The 15,000-nt window shown below is 43.3% G+C and overlaps 1 protein-coding gene across 2 annotated transcripts in view; it reads left to right on the plus strand.

Annotated features, from left to right (window-relative positions):
- whrna (whirlin a) overlaps positions 1 to 15,000 on the plus strand; it is a 145,628-nt gene that overhangs the window by 62,396 nt on the left and 68,232 nt on the right. For both annotated transcript variants that reach the window (XM_056433340.1, XM_056433342.1), the window contains exon 3: positions 12,141 to 12,359. In XM_056433340.1, the coding sequence (XP_056289315.1) occupies positions 12,141 to 12,359 (219 nt within the window). The remainder of the gene's footprint in view (positions 1 to 12,140; positions 12,360 to 15,000) is intronic.

Below are 15,000 nucleotides of genomic sequence, written 5' to 3' on the forward strand. Positions count from 1 at the left end.
TTCTGGATTCATTACAAATCAACTGAAATATTGCAAGCCTTTTATTCTTTTAATATTGCTGATTATGGCTTACAGCTTAAGAAAACTCAAATATCCTATCTCTAAATATTAGAATATCATGAAAAAGTATACTAGTAGGGTATTAAACAAATCACTTGAATCGTCTAATTAACTCGAAACACCTGGAAACACATTTTCAAATGTTTGATTTTGTTTTGCTGTAATAAATCTTTTTTTTTACTTGGTCTGAGGAAATATTCAAATTTTATGAGATAGGATTTTAGAGTTTTCTTAAGCTGTAAGCCATAATCAGCAATATTAAAAGAATAAAAGGCTTGCAATATTTCAGTTGATTTGTAATGAATCCAGAATGCATGACATTTTGTTTTTTTAATTGCATTACAGAAAATAAAGAACTTTATCACAATATTCTAATTTTCTGAGACAGTCCTGTATATCTGCCGACCCCAGAGACCTCCTGTGGGCTCAGCATGCTGAGGCATGTTGATGAAAAGCTCGCACCTATTTCCTCTTTTCCATATTACTCTACATATGAAACCCTTTCTTTGGCCAATATATATTTCCTTTTCAAGGTTCTTTAAGACACCTTTATAGGTTCTTTGAATATATGCGTCAGTCTGAAGAACCTTTTTCGTGGTTCCTTGTGTCCTTTGGATTCATGCTATCCTCATATCACAATATGATGTGTACAGTCCTTATTAATGCGGCTCCTCTTCAGGAGGGACACAAGTTCTTAACCTTGTACCATGGAAGAAACTTTACTGCCTCCACAGTCGTTTGATCTTCCCACACACACACAACAACAAACAAACAAACTCGACTGAAAACACGGATAAACACACGTGAATACACACACAAACACACACTTTGCAGACACTCACAGTCAAGTGGCGGGTAATGAGACCGCCGTGAGATATTCAGACGCGTTCCAGCGCCTGACTTATTCGCTGTACTTCCTGTTTTCCATAATTCGTATCTCTCGCCTGCAGTGTTCTCTTACAGAAATGAGGGCAGATGAATAAAGGTGGAGGAGCCGGTGTGTGTATCGGCAAGTGAGCTCGACTGCCGGTTAGGAGGGTAGACGGTAGGAGGAGCCAGAGCCTTCAGGTATCAAGCTCCTCCTCTTTTAAGGAACCAGCTTCACCTTCAGTCCTGGAGGCAGACACAGTCACCTCATGTAGACTGAAGACTCTGGAGTGTGGATCAGGATGTCTTTAACTTGCATTACTAATAAATAAATAAAAAGTAAATACATCTAAACAAGCTGTAGACCAGCTGCTATAATCAAACGACAAATGGATTTGTATCTTCTCGTGTGGATCATCAGTGATCGGCAGAAAGACGTGATCAGGAATCTCTAAAAGTTCTATCTGCTAACTATTCACTCGTTGTGATTTATTCCCTTCATTCGCGCCTACAAGGGGGCGGGGCTTATCTCTGTGGCTTGACTCCGTGGAAACAGTTATCACGTCTTTCATCCACCGTGAAGAACTCACCACTAGTTCTGCTTCATACTTGTTGAGGACGTCCCACAAACGTCTGAACATCTAACGCCCTCGTGTTTGGGTTCATAATATCTATAATACATATAACTTTTCTTCTTCTTTTGTGCTGATCGATCTCTTACTCCGAGCCATGAGTTTTATGAAACGTCGTACCCCCAGTGGCCACTGCACGAATTCCATTTCTTCTCTTTCTTTTTGTTGTTGTCCCGGCGTAAGCTTCAGCGAGTCCCCGAGCCGAAGCAGTGATGATAACGACTAAAAAACACCCCGTTTGATATCTCAGGCTCTCTTCTTTCCGATGGCTCCGGGCAGAAGGAACATCAGTTAAGCTCTCCAACCGATTCAGTGAGGGAGAAAACAAAAAGCTGAATTAAACCTGCAGGCACGAAAACGATCTTCGTGTCGCGTTCGTATCACGTTGAGCTTGATGGTTGTCTCCGACTCTAAGATACGGACTCCGCCGGAGATCACGATCATCCTTCAGTTGTGGAACCACATCTCACCTTCCTCACTCTGTGAAAAGGTCCCATCGCAGCTGATCGCACATGCTCCGCCCCCCGAGAGGAGAAAGAAGCAAAAGGGGAATGCGACTAACTCAGAGCAATAGATTACGCAATGGATCGATGCTCCCGTTATCCGACCCCTCGCTCTCTTTCCGCCACTCCCTCTCGGTAAATATCGGTGACGGGACATCTGTGTGGCGTCATAAATAACGGCCGGCGCTCGATACAGGAGAGATGAGAGGAGATATGACGGGAGATATGAGAGGAGGGCGAGTTTGATGATTGAGCTGGTGCCGAGGAACGAGTGGGAGGGGAGATTGATTCATGGCCAAGGCCCCCCACGCCCTGACACTCATTCCCCCTTTTTCAAACGACGTGAAGCACGTCAGTGTCCATGCCGGTCACCGTTTTTTAATTTTTGACATATTAGCAATCTGCGTGCCCACTTTTGTTGCTCTTCGGTGAAGCAGATCGTGGTGTTTGTCTCGCAGCGAGGAGGTCCAATAAATACGTTGTAAAAGACAGTTTGAAGTCCTCGAGAGCTCTTCAAGTCACCTCAAAAGCAGAAAGCAGCACTGGTTCCCAACAAAGAAACCAACAGAAATGAATAAAAAATCATTGTTCGGATGCCTCGGTGTGAGGTGTGGCTCGGTGCGTACACAAGTTGAATAGAACACTTTTAATACAAAAAGAGATATTCGTCAGAAGAATTTCCTTTTTCTTCTTCTTTCCACCTCTGAAGTAAATCGTTGCGAATATTCACAACGCTTTACTCGCGCTCGCTTTACTCGCCCGAATAAGTTGTAGTTTATTCCCTTCATTCGTGCCTTAGAGGGGGCGGGGCTTAGAGGACGGACACACACTTTGGATACTGGACGCCGTGTAAAAACATCGTCATGAGGGCGGGATGATGAAGAGGCGCTGGGTTGGATGACACCGTGTCAACGATATGTATAGAATCCCATCCGGGGAAATGGCTCGAGCAATTCTGATATGATATCATCATAATAATGAATGCACGGGGGGGAAAGAGCAAGTGAACAAGAGGGTTGGAAACCACCCGCAGGCAGAGCAGGAGGAAATCAACACGGATCAATTACTGATTAGTTATCTGGAGGTCAACTTATGAGTTAATGAACTTGTTGTTTCCCTCTGTAACGTTCCAATGACAGCCACACACCATTTTGTTTCTCTCTGTCGACCTTAATCTTTCTCTCTGTTGATCTTAAAGGCACAGCGTGTAACATTAGGAAGGACCTATTGAAAGAAATGTCGTATAATAATGAGTTATATCGATACGGAGCAGGTTTCCATATTCATACGGTAGCCTAGAAAGGAGAAACCGAACACTGGCTCTAGATAGGACTATTTTCATTTGTTTTCAGCTGGCTGCAATCTCCAACCTCACCACTAGGGCACCGCATACGACTCATGCTGCGTTCACATCAAAAGCGTTGCGAATTTTTCGAGAGTAGATCCCAAAAGCAGAGTCGATGTACAGACGGGCGATGGTTGCGATTGACGCAAATTTTCGCCGGGCCGCGCGAATGACGCAAATTTAGCGAAGTTAAAAATGTGCGTCATTTGCCTCAACTTTGGCGAAAAATTCGCCCAACGCTTAAAATGAAATAAAACTGTTTCCTCAAAGTAAAACCACGTAGATAAACCACGCCGCCGCCTCTAATGCGCGAAGGAAGCGAATAAAGGGAATGAAGCGAATGAAGCGAATGAAGGGAATGACGGGAATGAAGGGAATGACGCGAATAAGCCACCAATTCACTTTTTTTCACGAGTAAACTCACTTTTGTTTTGAATTTTCGCAACGCTTGTGATGTGAACGCAGCACTAGAATAAATGACAAGAGACCTCACACGGCAGGAATGATAAAACAACAAAATGGAGTGGCTTCTTAAAGAAGTGATGGAAGGATGAGCTCCACCGCAGAAAACAGAGGACTGTAGAAGTCACGGTGTTCATATTGATCTCTTCATGCCGATAATTTTGATCTTTTCCTGCACACACACACACACACACACACACACACCGTCAGTCAGACCGCCTCGCACTGACGTGTGCGTGTGCATGCTGGACGACGGCATTTATTCAAATTAGAATCAAGAAAGCGAGAGTGAGAGATGGATTGGGGGAGCGGGAGGATTAGCGGAGACGGCTTTGGTGCAGAGCGCCGTGGATGCTTTTCTTCCTCCAGCTTAATCCCTGTGATTGATAACTGGGTTCCATTAAGCCTCTGCGTTGGCGACCGTGTCAATAACTCAATAATCCTTCCAAGTGTTTACTTCATGTGGGGCCTAAACCTGCTCCTCTGTGTCCAACAACATGAGCATATGCATTCTCACACACATGTACGAGTCAGTAAGTCATTATATAATTAAATACATATCATATTGACTTCTTGTGGAGTAAAATGGTCCCAAGGGGACAGCTATCGGAGTCCAGTTCCTCCAATAATAATAATAATCGACTTCTATAGTCTGCATCCACATCAGGTGAACCGCGGAAGATTTATAAACACATTATATATATATATATATATCATAATTCATGGCAAGACATGAAAATGAATGGAACAGTCGTCCCCGCTGATGTTTTTTAAGTTTGATAGTCGACTCGCTGCAATAAATCGCAAGAGCGAGTGTAAAGAAATGTAGAAATGTCTCCGGCTCCCCGAACTGTTCATCCAAAGTGTTTGTTAACCTTTTGAATTGCGGATGTAGTCATAGTATTTATTTCGATCTTCGAGAAACCCATAAAACAAGAAACAAAGCTAAATCCGCCCCCCCCCCCATACAGGCAATGGTTCATTCCAGATCTAATGTGGCACAAACAATAAAATCGTATTGCGGTTAGTTATGTATTCTGACTGCACCATCATGCACTGGGGGGGGGGGGAAACCATACGATCCTTTGGAGACACTTCATCGAGGGTCTCACAGCCCCCCCCCCCCCCCCACACACACACACACCACACACACACACACCGAAAAGAGCCCAAATACATCGGGCTGACAGATGGATCTGACTTTTTAAAATTGTGCCGACGCTGCACGGCGTCGACGGCGGCGTGATCCATTCTCACCCGCCGACAGACCCGCTGGCCATCGGACGAACATTCCGGTTTAGAGTCCGTCGTGGCGGTTTATAATTGGGACAAACACGCCGTGAACCAGCAGTGCCCCGCGAAGAGGAACGAGACCTCTTCATCTACCCGATGCCTTTCTTTTCCATCGGAATCAGAAACATGTATTTGCTGCGTGTGTTGGACACACGAAGAATTTGACTTGGCGGCCGGTGTGTACTTTAGACAAACAAACCAACATCGTGCAATAATTTAAACATTAAATGTACAATGGAATGAAATAAAAGTGCACAAACAGAAAACAGTGCTGTAGACAAGGTGCTGTAAGTGTGTGTTAAAGTGACACCTGAAATTAATATGAAATATGAAGCATATAGAGGTGTGCAGGGGCGTGACCGGTGGGAAACTGTCCTGGGGGTGATAGTCCGTCAGTAATAAAATGCTAATATTAATACAAGGTGACTCCCTCCGAGTCCAAATAGAGCCAAAGAGACATCGCCCACATGTGTGTATGTTTATTAGAAATTATGAGTTTAAATTTAGCGGCTACAGGCCGCCAATAAATAAAAGGCATTAGAGGTTGAATTTGCTTATTTAGTTTTTTTTAATGCGACAAAAAATAGATTATTCGGATGGACAGAGAAGCTGTGCTCTCAAACGTCTCTGCCTTGAAGCCGAGTCTCGTAGGCCGCCGCACCTCTTTCACACATGGATTTAAAGTCTCTCTCTCTCTCTCAGCCCCTCGTTCATTCTCCCAGTCACCTCGCCTAAAGCCGTCGAAGATTAGAAGCTCTTCCCCCATCGTTGTTGAGTTGGAGGAGGAAACGACCGCGCTACCTTTTTTTTCTTCTTCTCCCAGGCTGGATCAGTTGTTGCTCACGCACTTCAGAAACACCAAGTCCAACCCTCCTCTTGTTGCGCTGCTCGAGGAGGGTGGGGGGGCTTTGAGTCTCGGAGGAGGGGGGGGGGGGTCGAGTCTCGGAGTTTACGAGCTTGAATTCATTTTGAATTGCATCCTCTCCAGTGCTCGAGTCTGTATGTGTGAACAAGGCTTTAGAGGATCTTATGGCGCTTTATCTTGCAGCCATCGCTGCTCGGGGTCCCTGTGTGTGTGTGTGTGTGTGTGTGTGTGTGTGTGTTTGTGTATCATGCAGACATCATACATACATATGTGTGTGTGTGTTTTTCCGTCTGTCTGTATCATACAGACATTATACATTTGTGTGTGTGTCTGTATCATGGATACATCACACATCTTTGTATGTGTGTGTCTGTATAATACATACATTATACATTTGTGTGTGTGTGTGTCATACAGACATCATACATCTGATCTGTGTGATACAGCAGGTTGGTGTGTGTGTGTGTGTGATCTTGTACAGACTGTTGCACGCTCTGTTGAACCCGTGTTCACCTGTGCACTGTGTGTTCATGGCATCTTATCAAGCGTGTGAACAATTAGCATGTGAACAATTAGAGGACAATTAGAGAACATTAGCTCACGACTAGAGAACAATTAGCTCACAATTAGCGTGCAGATCATCTGCCAGCTCCAAAAAATGAATGCTTTTAACTTTATATCCCATAAATCCACCTGTCCAAACCAAAGCCTCATCTCAACCCTCATAAAAGCCTTAAGCTCCGTATTTTCGACATTTAACTCCATTTGCGGCCCAGTGTTGCCAACTTAGTGTTTTTTTTCTTCTCCCTATTCTGGGGACTCGTTTAGTGATTTTCGACACGGCAACGACTTGTGTTTTCTTTGTGGCATATTGATTACATCCTCTTGAACAAAGGCTCAATTCTCCTTAGTGACTCAATGCCGTTTATTGTTGTTGAAAAACATGCTTTTTTTCTATTATTATAGACTTGTTTGAATCCATATCCAGACTTATACGGACACTCCCAAAAGGCAATGTTCATCTCTTTCTGACACATAGATAGTAGCTGAGGATATCTCTGTGTGATCGCTCTTCACTTTTAAAGATGGACCTACTCCAATTAAAAAGAGTTCACAGCAGTTATGGGGACATTTCATACAGACTCTCTACATACAGTAACTATAGGGCTCATGGCTAAATCCCTCATCTCTCTCAAGGCCATTTTTAAGTCTGTACTTCCTCTCTGCAATGTTCTAGGTACCTTTTAGACCTCCTACGCTATACGGCTATGCATTTCTAAGTGCTGAGAATGGATAGATTCCTTTGTGCGGTCAGATTTTGTGTACATCAAACGGATTGTCGGGCCTTTTGTGAGAGCACATTGTTTTTTGGAGGTTGACCTACTCCAATTGAGAAGAGTTTACAGCATTTATGGAGACATTTGTATACAGACTCTCTACATACAGTAACTATAGGGCTCATGGCTAAATCCCTCATCTCTCTCAAGGTCATTTTTAAGTCTGTACTTCCACTCTGCAATGTTCTAGGTACCTTTTATATCTCCTACTCTATATGTCTCACAAGACTTTTTTTTACTCTATAGTTCTACTCCGCAATTTTATGGGTACCTTTTAGATCTCCTACGCCTTGCATTACATTACATAGCATGTCATTTAGCAGACACTTTTATCCAAAGCGACTTACAATAAGTGCATTCAACCATGAGTTGTAGTTCCACCCTGCAATGTTCTAGGTACCTTTTAGACCTCCTACGCTATACGGCTATGCATTTCTAAGTGGTGAGAATGGATAGATTCCTTTGTGCGGTCAGATTTTGTGTACATCAAACGGATTGTCGGGCCTTTTGTGAGAGCACATTGTTTTTTGGCGGTTGACCTACTCCAATTTAAAAGAGTTCACAGATCTTATGGAGACATTTTTATACAGATTCTCTACATACAGTAACTATAGGGCTCATGGCTAAATCCCTCATCTCTCTCAAGGCCATTTTTTAGTCTGTACTTCCACTCTGCAATGTTCTAGGTACCTTTTATATCTCCTACACTATATGTCTTATAATACTTTTTTTTACTCTGTAGTTCCACTCCGCAATTTTATAGGTACCTTTTCGATCTCCTACGCCTTACATTACAATACATTACATGTCATTTAGCAGACACTTTTATCCAAAGCGACTCACAATAAGTGCATTCAACCATGAGTTGTAGTTCCATCCTGCAATGTTCTAGGTACCTTTTAGATCTCCTACGCTATACGGCTATGCATTTTTAAGCAGTGAGAATGGATATATTCCTTTGTACAGTCAGTTTTTGTGTATATCAAACAGATTGTCGGGCCTCTTGTGAGAACACATTGTTTTTTGGAGGTTGGCCTACTCCAATTGAGAAGAGTTTACAGCACTTATGGGGACATTTCATACAGACTCTCTCCATACAGTAACTATCGGGGTTATGGCTAAATCCCTCATGTCTCATAAGGCTATTTGTTACTCTGTAGTTCCACTCTGCAATTTCCGAGGTACCTTTAAGATCTCCTACGCTATACGGCTATGCATTTCTAAGTGCTGAGAATGGATGGCTTCAGATTTTGCGTCCATCAAACGGATTGCTCGGCCTCTCGTGAGAGTGCATTATTTTTTGTTCTCCCGCGTTATCGTCTGAAAGCAGTTTACCTGCCGATGCCTTGTTCCCACTACGCTCTGCTATACATTCCATCTTTTCTCCCAGCTGTGTTTTGTTCTATTTGAAAGCCTCATCTGCACTTTCCTCCAGGGGAGGACGCATTAGGACCACAGTCCATAACCGCTGTTTCTTATTCACATAATGGAGCAGCTTGTTAAACCCACTGGCCTCCCTCCATCGCCTCCATTACCCCTCCATCGTTCTTTTTCTTCTCCGACCTGGGTCTTGTTGCCCTGACTCCCCGCACACGGCCTGCTTCTCATTCCGGACCAGCATGCACCTTGATGAGATGGGTTGGGAACTATAATTCAAAGTGATGCTCTGTGTCCGAGGGAGAAGCCAAGAGTCCAGGCTCTCCTGTAGTGATGTCATCGCCATCCCGTAAAAAATCCTTCACAGCTGTTTACCAGTTCACAATACTTCATTTAGATATCAAGATATCTTTTTTAACGAATACCTCGAAAATCGATAATGCAATAAGATAGAATACAATATTGTTATTTATAATTGTTCATAAAATTCCAATAACAATGAGTTTATTTGATAAACAATCGTCAGTAATGTGGATGTAACGACTGGAGTGGGCAAAGGAAACGAATAAAACAACTAGAAATCTAGTAAATTCAGTCATTTGTGCCAAATTACAGTTCATGTGTTGCTGAATTTATATTCACATTACAATATTAAGATATCTCAAATCCAGGACGATAGCTAGTCTCATATCATTCATACGTTATATTGTGTATTTTGAGATTTTGGAAATCTTCCCATAACATTATATTTAAAGTTTTTAAAAATCTTTTTCTTAAATCTTTCTGCATTGATTCCCTCCTGGTGATATCTGATGGGACTCAGGAATATTTTTGATTTTGAAGACAACTTTTTTGACACAATAATTAAATCATAAAGACTGGCAATTTTCCTTTGGGCTATTTGTGATGAGAGGATTTTGCTTACTTCTCTCTCTGTCTCTGTCTCTCTCTCTCTCTCTGTCTCTGTCTATGTCTCTCTCTGTCTGTCTCTGTCTCTCTCTCTTCTCTCTCTGTCTCTCTCTCTCTCTGTCTCTGTCTATGTCTCTCTCTGTCTCTCTCTCTCTCTGTCTGTCTCTCTCTCTCTCTCTCTCTCTTCTCTCTCTGTCTCTCTCTGTCTCTCTCTGTCTGTCTCTCTCTCTGTCTCTGTCTCTCTCTCTTCTCTCTCTGTCTCTCTCTGTCTCTCTCTCTCTCTATTGGCGTGAATGTTGCAGCAACAATATTGCCAAAGCATCAGGACACAGCAACATAGACAATATACAATTCATCTGGATAATAATAATAATAATATGACAGAAATAACTACTTGAGGGAAAGTACAGTTGTATTTATTGTGACACAATAACACATATTTGTATGTGTGTGTGTGTGTGTTGGTTACCCACTGCTCTCTCTCTCTCTCTCTTTTTCACACCTCCTCATAGATGGTGCACATAAAGGGGGGGGGGGGGTGACAGCCATTTTGCTCCAGTCAGTGCTCTTCAGTGCCGACGGGGTTCTTTCTGTTGCCTCGTTATTATCGTCGGGATGGAAATCGATTGATGTGGATGCTCGAGGAGACGAGCCTCGACTGTGACCAGCCATACGTTGAGTTATTTATATGTTAACAGGAGCATTTTACAAGAATGATATGAAGTGAGGGTTGGACTAGTGTGTGGTTCACGGGATAAGAGAACGGAGATACGGTGAGTCTGGTACAGAACATAGAGCTAGTGGGAGGGTGCTTCACTAAGGGTGCTTCATTAAGGGTGCTTCACTAAGGGTGCTTCACTAAGGGTGCTTCATTAAGGGTGCTTCACTAAGGGTGCTTCATTAAGGGTGCTTCACTAAGGGTGCTTCATTAAGGGTGCTTCACTAAGGGTGCTTCATTAAGGGTGCTTCACTAAGGGTGCTTCACTAAGGGTGCTTCACTAAGGTGTTTCATTAAGGGTGCTTCACTAAGGGTGCTTCATTAAGGGTGCTTCACTAAGGGTGCTTCATTAAGGGTGCTTCATTAAGGGTGCTTCACTAAGGGTGCTTCACTAAGGGTGCTTCATTAAGGGTGCTTCATTAAGGGTGCTTCACTAAGGGTGTTTCACTAAGGTGCTTCATTAAGGGTGCTTCATTAAGGGTGCTTCACTAAGGGTGCTTCATTAAGGGTGCTTCACTAAGGGTGCTTCATTAAGGGTGCTTCACTAAGGTGTTTCATTAAGTGTGCTTCACTAAGGGTGCTTCACTAAGGGTGCTTAACTAAGGGTGCTTCATTAAGGGTGCTTCATTAAGGGTGCATCTATACTCACAGCTCTTGTTTCCTGGTTGCTGATTAATACACTCTTAGAAGTAAAGGTTCCAAATGCTTCTTCCTCATGTTTCTACCCAGAACCATTTGCTTCTGAAGAACTCTATTTTTCATTTATTCTAATTCTTTGAAGGTTTGAGATGCTGAAGCAAAGAGACGAGGGCTCTCCAGGCTGAAGACATGTTAGCAATGTTTATGAAACCTTTTCAAATAGAGGTTATAGAAAGTTAACCACCGAAAAGCTATTTGCATCCATAAAGGGACGGAGTGCAGAGAAACTGACGGTTTCAGAAGACATTACCAGAAGAGGTTTCAGTTCAACAACAACAACAACACTAATGACAACACTGAGAAAAATGAAACAAACTAAACCGAACGACAAACATTTATGATTGTCTCACGTAAATCAATAATAATTATTGTTGTTGGTGATGATGATGATGAAGGTCATTTGGGCTTTTTGCAGTCAGAAGCAAACGTTGGTTCTCTTCTCTGTGATTTTTATTTTTGCAGAGTTTATTGCGTCCGACTTTGTTTATTTGTTTATTTACAGCGACGTCACACGGCGTTCACACGAGTTATCAAATCAAATGTTTTGAGGAGTTTCTCTTTTTAACTGGTTAGTTCTGAAGAAAATAATTATTTACTGTGTTTATAACACGGCTTTCCTCTTCCTCTTCCACTCTTCTTCCTCTCCTCTTCCTCCAACTCCCTCTCCTCTCCTTTCTCTTCTATCCTCTTCCACTATCTTCTTCCTCTCCCCCCTCCTCTTCCTCCTTCTTTCCTCTCCTCTTCCCCCTCTCCCTTTCCTCTTCCTCTGATCTTTTTCACCTCTCCTCTTCCTCGCCTTGCCTCTCTTCCTCTCCTCCTCCTGTCCGCTCCTCTTCCTCTCCTCTCCTCTCATCTTTTTCACCTCTCCTCTCCCTCTCCTTTTCCTCCATCTCCTCTTCCTTTTCCTCCTTCTCTCCTCTTCCTCTCCTCACCTCTCCTCTTCCTCTCCCTCTCACCTATCTCATTTCCTCCCCTCTCCCCTCTCCTCTTCCTTTCCTCTGCTATTCTTCTCTCCTCCTCCTCCTCCTCCTCCTCCTCCTCCTCCTCCTCCTCCTCCTCCTCCTCCTCCTCAGGTGCTGAAGGGCAGTAAAAAGCTCGGCCTCACGGTACGTTCCGTCGGGCGGATTCCGGGCGGCTACATCACCAACCACGTCTACACGTGGGTGGACCCTCAGGGGCGCGGCGTGTCTCCGCCCCCCGACCTGCCGGAGCACCGCAGCGCCACCTTGAGGAGGAGCGACAGCCAGCGGCGCAGCAACATGCAGCTGCTGCAGGACGGAGACGAGAAGAAGGTGAGAGGAAGACGAGGTGGGAGTGACCAGAGGCAGGTGAGAGAACAGGTGAAGGGAATGAGAGATTGACTAGGTGGGAGTGACCAGAGGCAGGTGAGAGAACAGGGGTGAGAAGGACGAGAGGTAGAGGAGAAGAGAGAAAGAGGAAGAAGAGAGGAAGTGGAGAGGAAGGGGAGAGAGTGAGGAAGAGGAGAGGATAGGTGAAAAAGACGAGAGAGAGAGGAGAGGGGGAAGAGGAGAGGAAAGGAGGAGTAGAGGAAGAGAAGAGAGGAGAGGAAAGGAAGGGGAGAGAGTGAGGAAGAGGAGAGGGAGAGGATAGGTGAAAAAGACGAGAGAGAGAGGAGAGGAAAGGAGGAGGAGAGGGAGAGGAAAGGAAGAGGAGAGGGAGAGGGGGAAGAGGAGATGAAAACAACTAGTAAAAGGAAGGTGTGACAAAAAGAAGAGGGGAAAAGAGGATAATAATAATAATTCAGACTTTTATAGCGCTTTTCTGAATACCCAAAGACGCTTTGATAATAATGAATAGATTTCCTAAAATATCAAACATTTTGAAAGCAGTTTTTTTAGATTGCAGCTCGTGGTCACGGTGACGTCGGTGGAAGTCGGGGGGAGTGAGAGTGAATTATAATATCAGACTCAGGCGTGGTGGACAAAAGATGATGGACACCAAAGAAGAAGAAAAGGAGAAAAACAGAACAATTGAAACAATAACAGTAATTGGACCTCCGGCGGCTCAGAAGTCCAGCCTGTCGCCACCTGACGACCTGCAGGGGGCGGAGCTGTCAGAGCGGCTATTCAAGATTTATTACACACAAACTTTCAATTTTTCAGAAGCTGAGACGCTCGTTTGTCTTTTTTTTGCTGTTACAGCTCCATTAAAACACGGTGTAGGTACAGAAATCCAGTTTATAGGAGATTGTGAGGCTATTTCACCTTCTAGTTTAAGAATATATATATATTTAGGTATGTGACAGGTTGGTGGCTGTCACCAGTTAGTTTAGCACCAAAGGATGGGCATACGAAGAAGGAACAATGGGAATATCGTTTATTTGTCGTTGCAGACTGTGCCTCTGCTCTCCAGTTTATATAGTTGAGGGCTAATCCCACACACCGATTGGCTTCAGCTTCTGGCTGATTACCAATTAGCCAGCAGCTGAGGCCAATTAGACACAGTTCCTTGAACCACGCCCCCACAGCTGCCACAAGGTACTTTTAAAGATATTTCAAATATTAGATTTTTTTATATTTTTAACCGAAACTCTGTATTACAAAAGTTGGTTGATATCATCAAATATTGTTATTTATAATATAGTTGTTCATGAAAAAACAAAAAACAATAAGATAAAGCTCTTTCCACGAGATTAGAGTAGATTAGATTAGATATTCCTTCATTAGTCCCTCAATGGGGAGATTGCAGCATTACAGCGGTAGAGCAGGAATAAATATTGTAATTAAAATTTTAATAAATTACAACGGCAATATTAAATATACAGACGGAATATAAATAAATAAGATAAGTTATACAAGGTAATAATAATTAAGTGTATAGAAACAGATTAAAGTGTCAAAGTGATATCAGTAGAGCAGCGTTTAATATAACCTGTGTTATACATTGAATGTGATTTATTTGTGTTTGTCCAAATCAGTGAGCTCCGTTGGAGTTCTCCTAAACAAGAGAGCGTATGGATGTGATGTTCATAACTGAATAACAGCTGACACACCGACACCGCGAGCCTCAGCGCCGCTCCGCCTGCCAGAAGAGGAGGATTAGTCGGCTCATTAGAAACAGGTCCGGCCTAAATGTCACGGAGAGAGAGAACGCTCCAGATTCTCACCGAGCGACCGGGAGCTGGTTTACAGCCAATAAGCAGACAGTAGTTATTAAAGAGGGGGGGGGGGAGAGGAGAGAAGAGGAGGAAAGGAGAAGAAGACAACGATGAAGGAAGAGAAGTAGAAGGAGGAGGAGAAGAAGAAAGAGGAGGAGGAGGAGGAGAAGATGGAGGAGGAGGAGAAGGAGAAGAAGAGGAGGAGGATGAGGAGGAGGAGAAGAAGATGGAGGAGGAGAGAAGAAGACGTAAATAAATGAAGAAATACAGAAATGTAGAAATAGATTTATTTAATGATGTCCTATTTAGGTCACTTATATTGATTTATTCCTGTATTTATTTATTCATACATTTATTATAGCATTTATTTATTTATTCTAGTATGTATTTATACATTTATTTAAGCATTTATTCCTGTATTTCTTCATGTATTTATTAATGTATTGATACTTAAGACATTTTAAGTCCTCCACGGCACGGTGCCATCAGGCGACAACACGACGCTGCATGTGGCTGCATGGAACTTTTTAGTTTGCTTTAAAACAATATTATTTGATGATAAAGATAATTTCCTACCATTCAAATTCAAGAGTGTGTTTATTTTAAACCAGAGCTGCAGCGCACGGTTCATTTCCCCGCATCTCCCATCAGCTCCCCGGGCGGTGTGTTTTTAATTGGGTGTTGTTGTCGTCATCTGATAGAATATTTCTCCCGCTAGCTGGATTGTGATTATTATGGTTCGTTTGCTTATTTAAATTCCAACGCTGTCGGATATGTATCGTCCAGCTCTGCTCACCCGGGGGGGGGGGGGGGGG

This window comes from Pseudoliparis swirei, chromosome 15, assembly GCF_029220125.1.
Source record: "Pseudoliparis swirei isolate HS2019 ecotype Mariana Trench chromosome 15, NWPU_hadal_v1, whole genome shotgun sequence".
Classification (NCBI taxonomy): domain Eukaryota; kingdom Metazoa; phylum Chordata; class Actinopteri; order Perciformes; family Liparidae; genus Pseudoliparis; species Pseudoliparis swirei.